This window comes from Melanerpes formicivorus, unplaced genomic scaffold (genome assembly GCF_026170545.1).
Source record: "Melanerpes formicivorus ecotype bairdi unplaced genomic scaffold, bMelFor1.0.p_v2 SCAF_83, whole genome shotgun sequence".
Classification (NCBI taxonomy): domain Eukaryota; kingdom Metazoa; phylum Chordata; class Aves; order Piciformes; family Picidae; genus Melanerpes; species Melanerpes formicivorus.
The window spans coordinates 129,531-150,067 of NW_027142435.1; the positions used below are offsets into that span (position 1 = coordinate 129,531).

General features: G+C 45.9%; 2 protein-coding genes and 1 long non-coding RNA gene across 6 annotated transcripts; 1 reads left to right on the forward strand and 2 right to left on the reverse strand.

The window, feature by feature from the left end:
- Positions 1–128: 128 nt before the first annotated feature.
- On the reverse strand, positions 129–1,128 carry LOC137454722 (uncharacterized). 2 transcript variants are annotated; one of them, XR_010990674.1, is made up of 3 exons: positions 1,051–1,128; positions 662–753; positions 129–523 (listed from the first exon to the last, which is right to left on the reverse strand). It is a non-coding gene; the product is annotated as an uncharacterized lncRNA (long non-coding RNA). The 2 variants fall into 2 exon arrangements; XR_010990675.1 differs by having other exon boundaries at positions 129–534.
- A 260-nt stretch (positions 1,129–1,388) lies between these two features.
- On the forward strand, positions 1,389–11,097 carry CUNH19orf44 (chromosome unknown C19orf44 homolog). Its single transcript, XM_068164927.1, has 9 exons — positions 1,389–1,518; positions 1,788–2,424; positions 3,116–3,491; positions 4,054–4,130; positions 4,469–4,940; positions 6,677–6,772; positions 6,903–7,069; positions 7,529–7,686; positions 10,562–11,097. Exons 2-8 carry the CDS (start codon positions 1,924–1,926, stop codon positions 7,613–7,615), a joined length of 1,776 nt encoding a protein of 591 aa, XP_068021028.1. The 5' UTR covers positions 1,389–1,518; positions 1,788–1,923; the 3' UTR covers positions 7,616–7,686; positions 10,562–11,097.
- Positions 8,143–20,013, reverse strand: CHERP (calcium homeostasis endoplasmic reticulum protein). 3 transcript variants are annotated; one of them, XM_068164926.1, is made up of 18 exons: positions 19,929–20,013; positions 19,650–19,823; positions 18,917–19,098; positions 18,515–18,652; positions 18,153–18,304; positions 17,689–17,800; positions 17,263–17,352; positions 16,487–16,721; positions 15,979–16,154; positions 15,178–15,574; positions 13,066–13,304; positions 12,105–12,238; positions 11,725–11,811; positions 11,293–11,442; positions 11,073–11,189; positions 10,519–10,613; positions 10,004–10,189; positions 8,143–8,840 (listed from the first exon to the last, which is right to left on the reverse strand). In XM_068164926.1, exons 1-18 carry the CDS (start codon positions 19,951–19,953, stop codon positions 8,836–8,838), a joined length of 2,694 nt encoding a protein of 897 aa, XP_068021027.1. In that variant the 5' UTR covers positions 19,954–20,013; the 3' UTR covers positions 8,143–8,835. The 3 variants fall into 3 exon arrangements, with proteins under 3 accessions (XP_068021027.1, XP_068021025.1, XP_068021026.1); XM_068164924.1 differs by lacking the exon at positions 8,143–8,840 and adding an exon at positions 8,851–9,264; XM_068164925.1 differs by lacking the exon at positions 8,143–8,840 and having other exon boundaries at positions 9,996–10,189.
- Positions 20,014–20,537: the final 524 nt, after the last annotated feature.

Sequence of the window (20,537 nt, forward strand, 5' to 3'; positions counted from 1 at the left end):
CCTTAAACAAGTGTATCAGTGTACAAGAACTACAGCATCTTAGCAAAGCTTATCTTCTTAGTTTGAAACATGCTCTGCACATTTGACATGCCAAAACCAACCTTTAATGAAGTAATGGAAACCTTATTATCATATCTCTTTAGCAAGAATGAGCATGAATTTTACATTGAATATTAAACCATAAAAGTGTAAACCAGTCCAGGACCTAGTGTTTTATTATGGGTATTTTCAATACATTTTAGCAGGGTTAAGATATTTTATTAAAAATAACAAACTCGTCACAAAACGTGGTGTTTAAGATTGTTAAAAAATCCTGGTTTAATACTGCTGTTACAAGCCGTAACAACTGAAATGTGAGCGTCTCTCAAATAACAACTAAAGCTCTTCCTTCTTGTGTTCTTCACTGCTTCATCTTTTCTGTTCTTTTTTCCTCTCTAGCTCCTTATACCGTCGCTCAAAGTACTTTTCTCCTGTAATGCTTTCTTTTCTCCTGCTCTTCCTCAGTCTGCTTCTTCTCCATTTCCTTTTAAAGACCTTAATATTAAAGATTGCCTGGTTTTGCTGCTATCAGTTATGAACCTCTTGGTTCTTGATCAGATTAGGCAGACTTTTTTTAATCTAGCAATAAAGAATCAAAACAGGCACAATAATTTCGTTTTACCTTGCTCCCCCCTCTGTTTCATCTCCAAAGTCCTCTGCACAGACCTCATCATCTCTTGTCAAGAAGCTGTCCAAAACTGCCAGCCCGCACCTCTGAAGGAACAGGGTAAAAACCGCCCTAGGATGCCTCTTTGTTTTCTTTTTCATTTTTTTCTTTAACAATATGCTTATGTCCTATATTCAGTGTAAAGCAATTGTGTCGCGAACCCCACAGATTTTTGCAGATTTTCTTCTGCAAAAGATTCTCTCGTTTTGGACAACTGTTTTCAACAATCAAGTGAGGGGAGCTCCCTCCCCATCAGCTCCCACACTCACAGCCCTTACGGACAGCTGCCCCGATACCTTCTCCACGCCCCCTACCCTCACTCAACCTCCGTCCTGGAAACGCACCGTGACCTGGATAGAGCCCAGTGTGACCCCGAGGTGCAGGACCACGCCTGGCACTGCCGCAGCTCACACACCTTCAAGCCACATCGACCCGCAGCTTCGCGCTTTCAGGGCCTCGTCCGTCCCATGACATGATCTGATTGGCTGTGCTTCCCTAACTGTTTGTGAAGCGGGAACAGATTGGTTCAGCGCCCCGCGGGGAGGAGCGGGTCGCCACGAGCCCACGCGACGAAGCTGTAGTCGGCGCACTGGTGGGCTGGTGGCAGTATGCCTTCTCGGGATTGGTTGGTATGCATAGGTAGGAAGGCTGTGCGACGAGCCAATGAGGGAGTGGGATTTGGGGGAGTTAGTGTCTCCGAAGTACAGCGAGGCCTTTACTGCTCTGGCCCCGGCCTGGGGGAGCTGCTGCTTCCTCAGGGATCTTTGTCCCGCGTAGCTCGGGCGCGGAGGGCGCCTGCGAGTGGAGGACAGGTGAGGCGCCAGCGCTCGTCCCGGCCTCCGTGCTGCCTCAGCGCTAGCCGTTCTCGGTCCGTGCCTGAGCAGCCGCGGACTCCGGGACAGTGCTTGAGCCGTGCGTGGGGAGGCCCCACACCGGAGAGTGGGAAGAAGTGGCCCGGTACAGGCTGGGACGAGGGCAGGGCCGTGGGGAGCGGCAGTGTCTGCTCAGTCCGGGGAGCTAGGAGCTGAAGTGGGGCGCCTGTCTCCGCCTCTGACGGCTCTTTACATCCTCTTTTCGGCAGGGACAGCGCGATTCCCCGCAGAACCTTCACATCCGGGCTCATCCTCCATCCTCGCTCCTGCGGTGACGTCTCCGTGACTGACGCAGAGTTGGAGAAAACTGGAAGAGCTCCGTTCAGCCGCAGCAGATTCCTAGAGATGCGCAACGAGAATGTGTATGGAAGCCAGCGGCGCCAGACGTCGGGAAATGCCGCGCACGCAGTTAGCGGACACGTAGCGAGGAGCACTCCGGGTAGCGCTTTTCACACGGGGTCGAGCTCAATTCTGAGGAAGGTGGCACAACTGGAAAGTAAACTCATGAATCGAAGAAAGCAGATGGAACCACAAAACACTGATTTGGGTCTGAAGTCTTTAGTTGAAGAGTCCTCTTCATCTCCTTCCAGTCATGAACACAGGGCAAGGGGCAAGAAATACCAGAAGAGTTGCGCTACTCCCAGTGGGAACATGACACACAGCAATGCCTGCTCTAAAGAAGAGGAAACCATCCAAAGCCTTAAAAAGAATGTTGTGATTAAACAGCAGCTTGGTTTGGATGGTGTTGAGGAAGAAATTGGAGAACTGATGGACGGTTCCTTGGATTTTTCTTGTAGAAATAAGAATCGGAGGGGTGTTGTGAGCGATTCTAAATGGGGTGTAAAGGTAAATGCAGACTTTTCTGGATTATGTATTTTAATTTACATTTTCAGAAAACTGTGTTCAATTTGTAGGTCACTTTTAATTTAGATAACACTAGAAACAGGACATTTTACATTTGTGGCTTGTTTGTGGTATGAATTATAGAATCAACAAGGTTGGAAAAGACTTCAAGGATCATCAAGTCCAACCTGTCACCCAAGACCTCATGACTAGACCATGGCACCAAGTGCCACGTCCAGTCCCCTCTTGAACACCTCCAGGGACGGTGACTCCACCACCTCCCTGGGCAGCACATTCCAATGGCCAACAATTCTCTCTGTGAAGAACTTTCTCCACATCTCCAGCCTAAACTTCCCCTGGTGCAGTTTGAAGCTGTGTCCTCTTGTTCTGGTGCTGGTTGCTAGAGAGAAGAGACCGACCCCCTCCTGGCTACAACCTCCCTTCAGGGAGTTGTAGACAGCAATAAGGTCTCCCCTGAGCCTCCTCTTCTCAATCCCAGCTCCCTTAGCTTCTCCTTGTAGGGCTTGTGCTCAAGGCCTCTCACCAGCCTCGTTGCCCTTCTCTGGACACATATGATTTAACTTCACACTTTAACATTACTGGGGTTTGCCCATTATAATTTGGTTTGGGTTTAGTGATTTACACATAATAAATGAGGTAACACATCAATTTCTTTTTTTGTATTCTGCAAAAGGGTAAGAGTCCTATTTCATCAGGAATGCCTCCTCCATCTCAGAAGGCAACTTCACCAACAGTATCACAGTATCACATTAACACAGTGGTATCTAAAGCATCTTATTATAGCGAAGACTTGATGAAAAATGGTTTTGGTGGAATTAATTCACCAGCATCTCCATTGGCCAGCAGAAACCTGTCAGTACAACATAACATGAGATCTCGGTCACTGTCCTCTGTGAAAGACAATACTGTAAAGATTACTCTGCCTCGAACAGGCAACACCATGCAATGCCAAATGTCACCTGAAAGTGACAGAAGTGAAATAAAATCATTGGATGACTTGTTTTCCAAAGAAGCTGATTCAGAAGATTCCATTAGCAGCAACTCGTATGGTAAGTTAGTTCTAAAACATTGTCTGGGTAGACCTGGCATAAATGGTACTAATAATCTGATGAATTGGTTGATAAAGATGGACACCCCACACCCCCTGCCATGGATAGGGAGGTTAAAAAAAACAAAACATTTGGAAAGGATTCACTGGTGTAATTTTACAGGAATCAAGGAATTACATGGATCTGTTTCTTTTTTGCAGGTGTAGTTGTATTTTTCTTGCCTTTTAATTTAATGGGGTCAGTTTAATGATGCTTCTGTGGGAATGCTTAACTATCACGTTAAAACAACAGCAACATTGAGAATAGTTTTTAAGTATCAACAGGACAATGTTCTAATGGGTCTGAGTAAGAACAAGGGTAAATGAGGGGCAGCAAGAGCCCACTGAACTTTACATGAGCTGCTGCTAAGTTAAATGTTCAGAGTGACTGACTGCTGTCACTTTATAGTATTACACTTTTAAGGATTGCAGGCCTGATTTATTTTGTTCCTTTTTCTTGCTTAAGAGAAAGTGTATTGTAATTTATATGCAAATGCCCATGGCAATATGTCATTTGATTGCAGGCTTCAGACTGAATATTCTGAGCCTTGATGATTTGGCACCAAATACTACCAGTGAGGCAGTAGAATTAAAGTGGAAAGTAAGTGGAAATTCCCTACTAGCACCTATTCCTGTTATGTCTTTGGTGGAGGGTGGACATTCTAAAGTAAGTATTTCCATCCTACTCATGGGCTCTCTGCAGTGGGCATGTCTCACTAGCTGGAAGATCAGAATTTTGCAGTCTGCTGAAACCTGACCACATTTTCCTAGTGTCTGCAGTGCCATAGAGTTCACAAGGTGCCGCAGAAGGGCAGTGTTTTCATTTCATAGAACAGCAGCTGATTCTCGGTGCTATGCAGCAGGCCAGATTAAGAATGGAGGCACATTCTAGGTTAGATTTTGCTGGTTCTCCTAACATACAGCTGTTTTGTTTTATAGGAGACAGACACTCAAATTACTCAGAGATCAAACAGAAATCCAAAGAAAGATACGTCCCTGGTGGCAAAAGACCAGGCTTCCCTTAAAATGACAAGTGCAATAACTGGTGTGAATTGTGCTTCTGAAGGGGATAGTGAAAACAATGTGACAGAAGCTGAAATCTCTGAGCATTTAAGTGGAGTGTGTGCAGATTCCCCTAGACACAAACAGGATTATCTGTATCATGATGAGACAACTGTTAGCTCAGAATATGCTGTAGATTTTGGAAGGTCTCTCACTGCAACAGACAGAGGAGCTGTATTGGAAGAGTCAGAGGAGTATTCTGAGAGCTGCACCTATTCTGGAAAACACCCATCTTCAGCATCGTCACCTTCATCTACCAGAAAGCTGCATGGCCAGGTGCGCAGAGTCACTGTCAAAGAAACTGGGGTTCAAACAGTAGATCCCTCATTCAGCTACTGTTGGCCAAAGGGTAAGTTCATGAGATGTTGCCCTACTCAGAGAACTTTCACACTTACATTTTATATGGTAGCCTAGTCATCCTTTATGGAGTTTGTAGTTTCAGTACTGGCTTCCTCTGGCAGACATTAAATTAAAAGCTTTCTGAAGCCCAACATTCAGTTCTGCTGTCTGTAGAGAACATTAGGATGGGGCAACAGTGCAAAAACTTGGAACTGGTTTCAGCTAAACAATCCCCACAGGAGCTTTGGTTGGCTGAGCTAGTGTTAGTTATAGTATCATAGTTTCATTCAGGGTTGGAAGGGACCACAAGGATCATCTAGTTCCAACCCCGCTGCCATGGGCAGGGACACCCTACACTAGATCAGGCTGGACAGAGCCTCATCCAGCCTGCTCTTAAACACCCCCAGGGACGGGGCCTTGACCACCTCCCTGGACAACACATTCTAGGGCTTCACCACTCTCATGGGGAAGAACCTCCTCCTCACATCTAGCCTGAATCTCCCCACCTCCAGCTTCATTCCATTCCCCCTAGTCCTATCACTACCTGAGATCCTGAGAAGTCCTTCCCCAGCCTTCCTGTAGGCCCCCTTCAGATACTGGAAGGCCACAATTAGGTCACCTCGGAGCCTTCTCTTCTGCAGACTGAACAGCCCCAACTCCTTCAGTCTGTCCTCATAGGAGAGGTGCTCCAGCCCTCTGATCATCCTTCTGGCCCTTCTCTGGACACCTTCCAGCACCTCCACATCCCTCTTGTAATAGGGGCTCCAGAACTGGACACAGTACTCCAGGTGGGGTCTCACCAGGGCTGAGTAGAGGGGGAGAATCACCTCCCTCAACCTGCTAGCCACACTTCTCTTAATGCAGCCCAGGATCTGATTGGCTTTGCGGGCTGCAAGTGCACATTGAGAGCTCATGTTGAGCTTTTTGTCCACCAGCACCCCCAAGTCTCTCTCCTCAGGGCTACTTTCCAGCCAGTCACTGCCCAGCCTGGATTTGTGCCTGGGATTGCCTCGACCCAGATGCAGGACCCTGCACTTGCTCTTATTGAACTTCATGAGGTTGGCTTGTGCCCACCTCTCCAGCCTGTCCAGGTCCCTCTGGATGGCCTCCCTTCCCTCCAGCCTGTCTGCTGCACCACACAGCTTGGTGTCATCAGCAAACTTGCTTAGGGTGCACTCAACACTAATGGGTGTTAGTGACAGCTTGTGGTAGCCCAAGTGATATTCTCAAAAGGAATGCAACACTTCAGTTGTATCTTTCCTGTTATAAACAATCCTGTTGTGTTGTTCCTGAGGTGATCACCTATGGTAGCGTTCTTCCTTGCTTTGTGTCTATTTCTTGGGCAAGCACTAAAGCGCCATTTACAAAAGGCAGAGGTGATTTGCCTTTTTTATTCCTCCCTCTCTTCATTTAAAGGAACAAATGGTAAGAGCTGCTTCTTCCCATGCTCAAGGAGAAAATAGCACCTCAGGTGTATTTGAAAACAGTAGCTTTTTCAAGTAGAAAAAAACCTTTATTTGTACTGTTCAGGGTTAGAAAAGATGCCTCCTGCAGTGGCATGTATCATGAACCTAAGAGTAAAGAACCTATGGAGGTCATAGAAGTACTGGAGCATTTTTTTTAATGACCAAATTCCCTGTTAAGCTCCAGAATGGTTCTGTGGCAACTGCTGAAGCTGAACTGAGTTCTAGCACTCAACCTTTCCACCCTCCAAACCCAGTAACTCCCTTTTTATCCTATTCACAGCAAACACCTCTGCAGTACTTGACCCACCTGTAGGAAACAGTTATGTTGATCCAGTACCTATTGCCAGTCATGTCATCAGCATGGATGCAGTAGAAGGTACTGAAAAACATGTTTCTTACTATTTGACTCAATTTTATGCATCTAACCCCCCGCCCCCGCGGGTTGTTTAGTACTTACTCTGAGTCTGTAACATGTTACTGAGATGCATACTCTCCATTTCTTGCAGCCCTGACAGCATATAGCCCATCAGTTCTTGTTTTAAATGCCATGTTGAAACAGCACTTGATGCTGACTCAGCAGTTCATAGAGAACATTCAGCACCTGCACTTATCCATTGTGGAGTCACTGGAGAATGAGAAGTTCCACTACCATACCCTGGAAGAGGCTAAAGAGGTATTTAGCATGGACCAGGCAGCAGCCTAAATCAACTAAGGGCATGTTCTTCCCCAAACACTTCCAGTAGTTGCAGCAAACATGTTGCATTCATTAAAGTTCGTATTATCACTGAATAAATTACTTCATTTTAGTAGTCATGATGTCCTAGGTGACAGGTTAGACTTGGTGATCATTGAGGTCTTTTCCACCCTTATTGATTCTATGATTCATAGACTCATGTCATGTTTGTGTCTGTATTAGTAACAAGTCAGGAGTTTATACAGTACAGAAAGGAGTAAAGTCTTCCTGGAAGCCACAGTTTTGACAGACTTGAGCTGCTGTGCTCAAACCAGTGACAGAGTATCAGTTTCTGTGGCTAGTATAGGAAAATGCAGCTGTCCTGACATGAAGATTATTATTGAATACCTGAAAGTACTTACCTACATAAAGAAAGTCATGTATTAACCCTTTTTGCAGTACATCAAGGCTCACAGATCTGCACCTCTGACAGTCAAGGAAACACGTGAAGAACGTAGGAGAGCACAGGAGGAAAAGCTGCCTTGACTCTGGATTTTAAATCAAATTTCCATTTACAGATCTCAAGCTAGAAGAAGAAACCCATCCAAACTGCACAGGTAGTTACTACAGATTTTCCCAGTACAGAGTTTTTTTAAGTGCTATGTATCTTAGTATACGTAATTTATTTTCTGTATCTGAATTTTGTAACCAACGTGCGTGATAGAGGGCCAGGCACAAACTTTTCAGCCAGACTCTGCCAGTGTTCAACAATACAGAAACCAAGAAACCACTTCCTACTACAAGGAGAGTGGTGTGTGCATGTTTATCACTTAGATCGTGCGATCTGTGATCACATCTGTGATCATGGTAGAAGTCAAAGTCTCTGTACTACTGCAGCCAAGGAATGTGATCATAGTAAACAGAAGACCAGGGCAGGCTGTATTTAAACAATTTTGTGTATAATTAACCTGGTTAGTTTACTAGAACACCAAGCACAGGAAAGTTAAGATGAATTCGCTGCAAGGCACAAACACCATCTGGGAAGCCATTTGTTTCCAAGTACGAGCCACCAATTTATTTCTAGAAAAGTGTTTATTGGAAGGCAAAACAACAAAATTCACAAGATGGTAACATACAGATGTTGTATGCTGATTCACAGACAGTTACAGTTCCACAGCTACAGCAGATCTAGAACAAACTGATATTTCACCATAGTAACTGGATGGGTTTAAGAGGGCTTCTGCTATACAAACAAATGACTCTGGAAGAGGTTACCACCACGCAGACCTCGAGTGGAATGCAGTGTCAGGGTCTAACATCTTTAGCTGGTGGTCTCTGGAAACAGTTACAAAAGGGTTTTGTTTCTCATTTAGTGTAAAGGAAGTTTCTGAGAATGTTTCATTGTTAGAAACCTGCAGAGCAGAGAAAATTATTCTCTTCTACTGAAGTCTAAGTAGCTTTTATTAAAGGGTATATACAAAAATATAAAAAGCTTAAAGAATGTCTTCCGTTACAAAGCGTTGAACATCCCTTAGAGCGCGTGAAAAGCTAGAGCAGTGAACCCTTGTGTTCTGACCAGAGGTGGGACTGCAGCAGCTGGTGTGTAGGGGCGCAAGTTGTATGGTAGGTTCTAACAAGCTCGCACAGTGCTCATAGGTCACCTGTACTGGAACTAGATGCTTCATTCCCCTTTTAGACATTAGGATACACTGCTCAGCATCAGTGTGACTTGATCCCAAGGCAGCACCCCTCCACTTCAAATAGAATTAACCTTTTGAGAGAAATAAACATACATTATAGAACTAGAGAATACACAACCATATCAGATAATGTCTGTATACCATAGGAATGAATGATCACAAAATCACAATCTTGCACCAGGGACAGTTTGGATAGGCTTTAATTCTAGTAGAAAACTGGTAATTAATTTTAAAATGTTGGGAAATAAATGGAAGTTCTTAAACTCACTAGACATGTCAGAGGAACGACTGCCCTTTGTTAAACACTAAACCCCAACTGTTGAAGTACGTGTCCTAGCTTTCCATTTTTTCACCACAGTTCTAAATGTGATTCATTTGTCACTTCCTCCAGACTTTAATCCGGATTTATACAAGTTTAATATTTTGTAGAAGATGCAAGACATCTTTCTTCAGAGAGTTATTCAGGTGGTGGAGGGTCTTGTGTTTCACGCTTCACTGAAACAATAGGGAAAAGAGTTCTTACACAGTCTGCAGTGACCTATGCTGTCTGAGATGTTTCATGGAGTGAGCTCTTTTAATAAGGACTTTTTCCTTTTGGGTTTTATTTGAGTGTATTTCCTTGCACAGAGCTACTGCAGCCACAGGCAGAAATGACTTTCCCTTCAGCATGCCAATTTTTTTTCCTTAGTCATTGGCAGGTGTAGTTCTACAGAACACAAACTCTGCAAAAATCCATCTTTTGGGTCATTGTCTCCATCACTGAAGCAGCACCTCCACTCTCTCTGAATCATTTCTTGCACTGCAGTGAGTTTAATGGCAGTTCTGGCTTTGGCAAAATACAGCTACTTGTAGGGAACTCAGAGTTGGGCAGGGCCAGATGGCACAGTCTAATTTCATTCCACCAGCCCTCTTGTGGTGTGGCTCCCTCTGCTACCTCTGGGATTGTTCCTAGGTTTTGGAGGGTAACACTCAGAAGATGCAGGCTTTAGGTTTGCAGCCAGGAAGTGGCTGACACAACACAGGCTCATTAATTACTGTTTCAGAAATGCGACTACAAAACAACTCAAAATGAAAAGATGCCCTGTTCATCACAGCCCGTCCACTTACCAATTTTTCATCCTACCCCTTACATCAGAAAGAACTAAAGAGTTACCAGTCTTTTGATTTGGGTTTCCACTCTACAAGTAAATATCAAGCTGCACACGTTTTAAATTGCTCAGAAACATTCACTTACATTCATCTCTGGCCTTCATGCGTGCGATAAATGAGTAACTTTTATTCCTTCGGTAGTTTTCGTAGGGGTCATCTAATGCAACTCCCACTCCTTTATATTGATCCCATTTGTCTCGGATATCCCCTCCTTTAATTGGATCCTGAATTCCTTGCTCCTTGGCTCCCAATCCACCAGATCCACTCCACCCTGCAGAAAGGGCATGACAGCACAGTCCTGTAACTGTTACATCGGCATCACCCCTAATAACTTCTAGGAGGGCAAGAGGAAAGACAGCACAAGTCCAACCTGTCCAGCCAACCCTGCTGATTTACACTGATGCCAAACTCTCAACCCTGTCTTCCATTTCCTTCCCAGAAAGGCAAATACCAACATTGCTTCATGTTCTACGTACTCTGAGTAACTTCACACTGACCTTAGAATAACTAGTTATGAATATGCATTAATTAAATGTCTCAAAGAATGTACTGCCTGATTTTCTTTCCTGGCCCAAGCAAGATTCCACAACAGCATCCTACCCATTTTCACTAGCATTTGATGGCCTTTGTTTTCTTCTCCCAGCCTTGATTCAGGGATAGCAGGCCCAGAACTGGAGCCCAAGCCAGCAGAGGAGCTAAGGAAATAAAAACAACAAATTGAGGAACAAGTGATTATGTTCTGACGGTATATTCTGTTCAACATTAACATCCAATGCAATCCTGTCCACTCTGCTAAATAATATTTTGTAAAGCTACTAGATGGTGGAGTTACAAAGGTGATGGAAATGCCCTCTACCTGCTTCTCAGTACAAGGTAAATCAAACACTACAGTTTCCTTACACAGCACCCAGAGGACTCCTCCTGCTTCCTTGGAAGGCGTACAAAGCCTTCAGAGCTGCACAGTGTTTTGTCACAACAAAAAGCCACCACAACAGAGCAATATTCTCGCTCGAAGCACACGGAACATATCGATCATTTCTGCTTCTGCTTTTCTCCTGTTCGTTGAAATGTTTATTACACCCAGCTGATGAGAAAGGCCCTTGTTGGGACTTCTCCAAACCCAGGTAAAAAGAGAAATAACCAAACAAGCTTACGGAGGAGTAGGGCTGCGAGACCGGGATCGGCGCCGCCTTCCTGGCGAGTACGATTTTGACCTCGATCGGGAGCGTGATCGGGAGCGGCTGTGAGAAGAGCGGGACCTGCTCCGGCTTCTGCAGAGGGAAAGCACGAGATCAGACAGACAAGCTACCGGAGCAGCACCCAAGGCTCCTTGGCTGGCCACGGTTCCCAGAAGTCCACCCACTACACTCTTACCTGGACTGAGAGCGTGAATAGGATCGTGACCGAGAGCAAGACCGAGAGCGCGACCTTGAATAGGAGCCAGATGACTTTGACGACCGCGAGTTGGAGCGGGAGGACGAGCGCCCTCGGCTTTTGGACCGGCTGCGAGACCGAGAAGGCCCACTGCACAAAAAAAACAGAGACACACCCCTGAAACTTCTGGGAGAAGCATGGCAAATGTACACACTTCTCATCAGCTTCGCATCACACACAAGCACTGTATTTCTGCAGCAATCCAGTGAAAACCTGAGTGCAGCAAAAACTATTTCCTGAAAGATAACAAAAATTCCAGCTCAGATATTCCATCAGCATGTTGCTGACCAGACTTTTCCTCTCCATTTAGCCCCAGGTAATCCTATCACTTTCCAAACAACCAGCATACACCAGAAGGACAGGATCTCTTACCTATTTCTCTTCTCCTGACCTTTCCTCCGCCTTGCTCTCATTTTAGCTCTGAAGAACTCATACAGTCCATTCTGCTCCCAGCCTTCACTGCAACAAATCAACCACACACAGAGCCCACATCTGTAAAACTTCACTTAGATCAACAGAGACATTCAGGATTTCCACTAGATTTTGTAGGGAACAAAGGGCCCAGGAAAAAAAAAATCTTGCAAGTATCCATGTTAAGATCAAAGAGCAGTGCAGTTTAAAATACAAGAGCATTGAATTCAGCATTAAGACAACCAAGACACAGGTGAAGGAAGAGAAAGACACTTTGTGGTTTCAGAGAGATTCTCAGGGGATTTTCTTTATCATATATTGTCAGCTCTACCTAGTCTTACCTGTTTCTAGGCCTGTCATGAGATGGTGGACTGTAAAATGCCTCAACTGCAGCCAGTAGTCTCTCACTGGGGGGCATTGGGGGTGGAAGACGAATATCCTTAGGGTCTAAAGGTTTATACTCATGATCTTCAAGCTGCCAGAAACAAAAATTACATTAGTATCGTGTGTCATGGGCGGGGGGGGAGGGGCTACCTGAAGAGAAAAAAACACACCTTTAACTCTGTAGGGACCTCACATTTCACTACTACGAAAAGAAAAATCCTCCAGAAATAAAGATTCTGTAGCTGACTCAATGCCTTTTTGTGCTAGCACCATCATTATCAGTTCTCTGAGAAAAGCCAGCACTGCACAGGTTGCTGTGTTAACCAGATCCCAGGTAGATAAAAGGCAGATCTCATCTATCCACTTTTGTGCTAATTTGCTGGATGGAAGCCTGGCAAAAGTTGGTGCATGCTGAGAGTGACAAGAAGTTTGAGATGGAAGGGTCACCTCAAACACAGAATGTATAAATGTATATCCCCAAAGATGCTGGGACAGAGACAGTTCCTGTTCTCTATCATTCTCTGCTTGTATATGTAACACTAATGTTGCAAAACATCTCTGTAAGAACTCTGAATACCAAAAAGTAGTACACAGTGACCACCATCAAAGCTGCAAGGTCCCTCTGGTCACCTGAAAACCATGGGGATCTTACCATGGGTAAGATTCTCAAGAGTAGATTAGTCTTTCACATATGTGAGATCAAACAGCTTTCCTCAGGACACGACCCTTGAAAACGTTAACACTTCCATTACCTTCTCCCCCCTAACCCTGCCCCTGTGTGCCCTGTGACAACCTCTGCTGAAAGCTGAGGAATGGAAAGATTTGAAATTATAATGTCCATGTTAAGACCATTCCTGTTATTCATATTTTATTTTGATCTTTGAATCCTACTAGTCAGGGCTCATTGCAAGCACTTACTTTCACAAGTGGAGCCATCAGTCCAGCAGGAAGGTCGAAGTAGGGAACGTTTGGCACCAGGCTGGGATCGTCGTGGTTCATGTGAGGGGGGCCCTGTCGCCGCATGTGCGGAGGCTGTCCGTTAAACCCGTGCGGGGGAGGCCCAAAATCGGGGTGCTGCGGCCCTCCCCAAGGAGGGTGCTCACTGATTCCAGGATGAGGCAATCTGTGACCAGGGTGATGATGAGGAGGTCCAATTTCTGCAGAGTGGGAGGATTAAAACACTTTATTTAGCTACAGAGAAAGGAAAGCAAATCAGAGATGTACTTCAATTAGTGAGTTCATCCTAAAACCCAAATCCTGGCACCCAGAGCCTTGCAGATAGAGAAAAGCAACACAAGTGGAGAACTAGAGACTGGCTACTACAAGTCCACAGTCACAAGTATCTTGCAGTGCATCTCCCTCCCTGGCCAGAACAGCTGCTTTGAAGACATCAGGATACTTAAACTCTATGGCACTGCTTACTTTGGGCCATACCATGGTCACAGGGTACCACAAGAGAGAGATGCTCACGAATAAAAGCTTCAGATGCAGCAGGGCAGCTACTGATAGGATCTGCTTCTGCAGCCTAAATACACAATTGAATCTCAGCAGAGACCTGTAAGTAGTTCTGACTCGATGCCAAATCACCATATGTAAAGAAATAAATATGGCAGGAATTAACTCACATGAGTAGGTGACAAGAAAATACTTTGTTTAAAGAAGTATTTTGAGAAGAGGTAGAGATAATATCCTGTTAAAACAGAGAAGAGAATGACATCCACCTAATCACTGATGGATGAGCCATCTGCCATCAATGCCAAGATGCCCTGCTGAACTCAGTGCACTACACAGAGGAAAATGCAAGACTGAAAATCAACATCATCTGCAGCAGGACCAACAGTTTTTCCAGGCAAAGCCATTATAGCCACTGCCCAATCTACCCAAGTTCTCTTCATCAAAACTTGAGCAAGTGTGTCAGCATGGCTTCAGCACTTCCTAATTTTAGACATCTCTTTTAATAGATTGTCTCTTCCAACAACTTTCCCGGGAACAACAGATGTTTGAGATCACCACTACAATCCAAAATGGAGCATCTTTTTTTCTGAGCTTAAACCCTCATTTCCCCTAAGACAACAAGTTGTTCTCCCTGCCACAAGTCTTAAAAAACCCTAAACGAACAACAAATCCAAAGGGTGGGGAAAAAAAAAAGAACAATCTCTGCTGAAGAAAATTAAACTCAGTCCTAAATATCTAGGGTCTTATTAATTGGTTTTCAATGCTTGTCAGATTTGTGGCACAGAATCTTTTAAGCTTGAAGTATCAAAGTCTTGCACAACAACGTAGCTGCTTTTGTAAGTGGTTTGTCCTTTGCACTGATAAGGATCATTCCAAAATAGTCATAACTTCTGCATGTGAAACACAAAACTACATCAGGGCAGAACTACACCAGACTGCACCAGGGAGCTCACAGCCGAACCTGAGCCACAAAGGCCAGGCAGGCGATGCGCTGGCTGCACTCAAGACATTCCTGTGCTCCAGCAAGAGAGCAAATCAAACAGGAAGAAGAACTGGGGGTGAGGATCGTTTCAACACATACCATCGAGCCACACAACATTAAGGCAGACACTTAGAGAGCTTGTCAGTAAAAATAAAAGAAGAGCCTGGATGAGTATATACACACCAAATATTTCCAGCCTGCCTTCCTCTAACTTCCTCCATCTGTGGAGGGCACAGCTGAAGAGCCCTGGTCTGGTGTGCAGAAGATGGAATTTATAAGCAAACACCAAACACCACTTCTCACCTTCAAGCTTATTATTTTATAGTGAAATAGTCACAAAAGGGGCGTGTGTGGAGATGCTGACTGGAGCTGGCATTAGAGTTTCTTGTTACCCGCATCCATTAGGGAAAGCGAGCAAGCATCTGACTTCATCCTGTGCTGTTAGCAGTGCTGCCCAAGCCCCCAACCTCAGCATTTCTTGGGAGAACCACAAAGTCCACCACAAAACAGCTGTCACCCCAAAGCACTGAAGAATTTTTGTAATGGCAACCAGCATTGCAAGGTAAGAAAACCTGGCCTGGTACACACTTTACCTTGAGGAAAATCCCCCTGGGGGTAATCAAAACGATGAGGATAAGGAGGCCTTTCAAAGGGATGGCGAGGTGGAAAATCATCCTGCATGAAGCGAGGTGGAAAGCGGTTGAAATTATGCGGATGCGGGGGCTGGTTGAATTGGGGATGTTGCTGATGTGGAGGAAATGGGCCTCTGAAGTGAGGTGGCCGCTGCATTCGAAATGGAGGTTCCCTTTGACCCCCACCCCATGGAGGCTGCTCATGCTGGTTGTTCCATGGTGCTTCAAACTGGTTGTTCCACGAAGGATCGGGCTGGTTGTTCCAAGGTGTCTCTCGCTGATTGTTCCAGCCTTGATCTCTCTGTTCATTCCACATTCCTTCATGGTTGTTATTCCATGGAGGACAGTGAGGTGGACCCTAGCAGTGAAGAGAAGATTGGTCATTGGGCTACAAAAACAAAGAAGCTATGTTTTAAAGTAAATCTGGCCTGTTAGCAGCATGCTCAAGTGAAAAGTACTTTCCAAACACAAAGTCTGAACAGCTGTAGCTTCAAAGAAAAGACCGGAAAGGCCAAACTGCTACTGAAGCAAGCAGCTCTATACTCAGACCAGCACTTCTTGTTCTCCCTGTTCACAGGGAAAGTCTGACGGCTGACAAAGTGACGTATTATTTATACTTTAAATTGTCTCAGAATGAGAAAGCCTGGCATTTGAATCTGAATGTGTAACTCTCAACAGTTTTTCACCACACTGCCACAACCCAGATGGTCATTCTGAGCCTCCACCTCCCTCTACATCTTGCTTCAGAACTGGTTTTCTTACCTGTTGTTGGCCCCATGGTGCAACAGGGTGAGGCTGGTCAAACCAGGGTGGTTTATTTGGAGGAATCTGATCATGAGATCCAGGGCCACGTGGTCCAGAGGCAGAATCCTGCACTCCAGACCCTGTTGTGTCATAGTCTGTAGAACCAGCTAGAGGCAGTTGGGATTTACCATCATCTGGAACAAATTGGGGACCATTATAAGCATCCAGCTCACATATGATTAATCAAATGCCAGCACACCTACAACAGGCTCCATCTTAATTCTATTCAGTATGTAAACATTCTGCAGAAATCTGTTGCCGGGAGAAAGGGTTTCTGATCTCTTTAGCATTGTTTATTTTTACATTCGAGCATCAGACTGCACCAGCTGCAAGACTCCAGACAGTTTCAGGCTTTCACCTGAACCAAGCCTGCATAACCTGGCACCTCTCTACTGAAAAAGGAGCAAGAATACCTCAGTGTTGCCACCCACTGGTTTCTCCACAGGTCCCCTGAACACATTAGTACCTGCTTGTGTAACCGGAGCAGATGGTGGAGCAGAGGCTGGTGCTGCTGTGGGGGCTTGAGGTGGGGGTGTTGATTTCACCTCGTTCTCTAGAGGTGGAATTTGTATTTGCTGCTGTTGCTGCTGTGTTAAACTGTTTACAAACTCCTCGTGTTGAGTTTTCAGGTTCTGGATCTGCTGTTGGAAGGCTACTTGTACAGGCTGTACTACTGTTGCGTACTCAGTGATCAAATTTGCCTGAGAAAAGGAGATAATGAAGAATAACAAGTTAACACTGTACCTAACACCATTATCCTCCCTGCTCATTCAGAAGCTCCCTCCCAAAAAATGCCTGAGAATGCAGGATGACCTGCAGGCAGAACCCAGCCATGAGACAGGGAGCTCTGGGAAGATTTCTAAATGATTATCTGAAGGCTGGAACCCACTGCTTGCATTACTACCCAACTTTCAAGTACAGCTGAAGCTGAACAGCATTCATTACTAATGTAAAAACAAATAGTTCCTGCTGCCACAATTTTTATGCTCAGTGTATCCAATTTAAAGCAACAATTTCTTTGGTTTCCCTTTCACCACATGTTCATTCTCACTGCCACGGCTGTAGCAATTACAAACCCAAGCAGACTTTGCAGGTGGAATCCAGCAGCTGGGTTATTGAATGTTTGGAACCACAAGACTGTTTCACATTATTTTTGTTAGTATTTACCTTTCAAAAAAGGAAAACATTCCCTAAATTTGCTTTCAAAGTATTTACATAAATAAGAGTTCTTTTGTGGCTAACCTGATACTGGCCAAGTCCAAGAGCTGGGCTCTGTAGCTGCTGTATAATTGACTCATCAAAGTACCCATTTTTCTCCCATAGTTGAAGAAGCTGCATAAATTCAAGAGAGAAAGTCTTTGAGAAATGAGGAATAAAAAGAAACTGAGGCACACCATTTTGATATCTCTACCTTTGTCAAGACACAGGATTTCAGCCCTTGTCTTTCAACCACCGAAAATTCCAATGCCTCCATCACAACTTTTAAATAAAGCCTAAATGCTTGTAAGTTCTAGTGTAAGCATGAATTGAAACACAGACTATAAGAGATTTCATGAAGACAATCACACTAGAATATTCTCAGCACTCCTCTTCCATCCTATTTGTTAATTTGCCTAGCACCAACCTAACAAAGCAAAGTATACTGTTAAACCTAACCCAGATACTCACTCTGGCAATTTTCTGTTGCTTATCCTCCTCCACTGCTAGAAAACTGGTACAGTAAATAGGCACAACCACCTTCTGCAAAGCAGCCAGAAGATCTCGCGCTTGCTTCCGCTGGCTTCGGAAAAGGAATGGGAAGAGAACAGTTACTGCCTTTCGCTAAGGGCATCCTAAGAGTCAGTCCATCCCAACTTCCACTGTACTAAAAGTAGCAGATTCAGAAAATGGAGACTTTTCCCCCTTTCCATTTTTTACTGTAAAGCCTCATCTGGAGGGAAAAAACACAAAGTAGGAAATAGCCGAATTTGATTGCTAATGCACTTCTCTTTCTACCAGTTATGTACATTTTAAGGCAACTGCTAAAAAAGTAATACATTAAAAAGTGGCTAGCCAGACTAACAATGTATCCAGCAGAGAGAGACTTTACCAAATTCACCAAAACAAACTGAAATCCGTAGTTTAGTTCATACCAGTGATGCAATACATCATTGATTAGGTAGATGAGATGTAAGCGAAGCTCAAAGTGGGCTCCTTCTGCCGTTATGCGATTTCGCAGGTGCCCGGCCATCAGCTCACAGTGTGCAGGAGATTTGGCATTACTAAACATCCAGTTCTTGCCAGCCTCAGAAAAGCAAATTTTAAACATTTTAAGTTAGTCTAACATGTTCACATCACACAGACTTCCTAGAACTCTGAAATAATGTTGGGGAGGAAAGCTTTGAAGACACAGCTACCATCTCACCTACTGCATGACACAACAGAGAACCTCAATATTCAAATTATCCTTAATCCACAGTATCACAAAAGAATTGCTCAGATTCAGGTCACTTACTGAAATTGCATCTTTCGTGCACGTGTCAATTATTGGCTGCAACAAGTTGTCAAATTCATTCATATCTAACTGGGTTTCCTCCAAAACTTTCTGCATTTGTTGCTCAATAGCAAGGGCTACTGCTGATGTGACTTGTTCCTGGATAACAGGTGGATGAAAAAGAAAACATTATGTTTCACCCAACATTCTTTTGAAGAATTAAGACTCTCTATCCCTGCTATCTTAGCCATCAGTAGCTAACTCAAAGACCTTTTAACAAGCAACATGACCACATATAGCAGCCTTCCAGTATTCGAAGGGGGCTACAGGAGAGCTAGAGAGGGACTTGTTACAAAGGCCTGGAGTGACAGGAGGAGGTGTCATGGCTTCAAACTGGACAGCGACTGCTTATCTTAAACCAACCTGTCTCATTGCAAGGAGATGCTGCTCCTGCTGCTGCAGGTTCCACTGACTCTGCTGGATAAGTTCTTCTACGGAAGGAGTACCCTGAGGAGCTGGGATAGGTGCAGCTGGTGGGAGAGATGGTTGTGGCAGCGGCTGGATCTGTGCAGTAGCCTCAATGTCTTGACTTTGCTTGCACAACACTATCAGACAAAGCAAACTTTCAAAGTAAGCCTCACAGAGAAATCTGCCACCACCACATACAAGAAAACAGTGATGATTCCAAAGCAGACCCACGTTCCTTGTGTAACTGCCTAAGCAAAATTAAAACTGTGCACCAAGGTGGGACAGTGCAGAAGAGGAGCATCAGCAACTCTTCACACGCTTTGAAAGTAGTGACTCCAACACAAGTCAAGGCCCAGAGCTCCTGTGCTGGACCACCTTATTCATGAGGGCCCTCCAGGTGCTGGGCTTTGTCGTGCGCCTATCACCTGTGGTGCAGCCCTGCCTACCTCCAGACCCGCAACAGGGGAATCATTTAGAGCCGCAGGCTGCGCTGGGCCCACTACCTGAAACTTAGAGGACAGGAAGAGGCTGCAAATCAGTGCTGGCGGGTCAGAGCGAGGCCAGGAGGGAGAAAAGTGGCTCTGCCAGTCGGGGCTGAGCGGGGCCGGGAACCAGTGGTCGCGGGGGAGGGGAAGAGAGCCCGCCGCGGCCCTGTGCCGGCCCCGCACAAGGCGCGGGCCCCACTCACGCTGCTGCTGCTCCAAGGCCAGCTTGTACTTGTAATAGCCGTAGAAGTCGCCTCCAAAGAGGAAGGAGAATTTGGGGTTCTCCTTCTGCTTCTCCATCGTCATCTTCTCGAACTCGGGCCCGTTCCGCGCCACGAACTGCGCCAGCTTGTCGATGACATTCCGCAGCTCCTGGTCTGTGGAGAGGCAACGCCGTCAGCTCCCCGCCGGTCCCACCGCCGCCTCCCCGCTCTCCCCCACAACCTTCTCTCCCTTCCCGGCCCAACCCGGGCTGCTCTCACCGTCGGGCGGCAGCGGCATCTCCATGGCTGCGCGGACAACGGGGCGCCGCCGCTAGGCCCCACCGGCCGGAAGCGCCGCGGGACGCCAGGCGACACGCGCGGCCGCGCTTTACGGCCCCGTCGCTATGGAGACGGAGCGCGGCGCAGGGCACGTGCAGCCGTTCTCTCATCCTCTCCCTGCCCCCCCCCCCCCCCGCTGCCTCCTCCTACGGCGCGCGGCGATCGGGACGAGGCATCCTGAGGGGAGACCCGGAACCGGCGGCAGGCCCGGGCCAGGCCGTGTAAAGACCTCAGGCCGCTCTCTCAGTGCGGTAGGAGCCATCACGGCTCGTAAGTTGTCCTTCCCCAGCACCGCTGGAGGAGCTGAGGCCTGCAGCAGCCCCTGAAGGAGAAGCTGCTTCTCATGCTGACCTCCTCCTCAGCTCCGCTCCCCGCTGCGCGCTGAGCCGCCCCGCCAGAGCACTCCCCTGGGAGAAGCATGTGGTTCCTTTACGTGTAAAACATCACCTCGAAGCTGCAATTCTAACAGCATTAAAAGACAGCATGGCATTTAACATCTGTTTTATACTGAGGTACAAGCCATTGCAGTGGCACTTAAGGTGAGCAGGC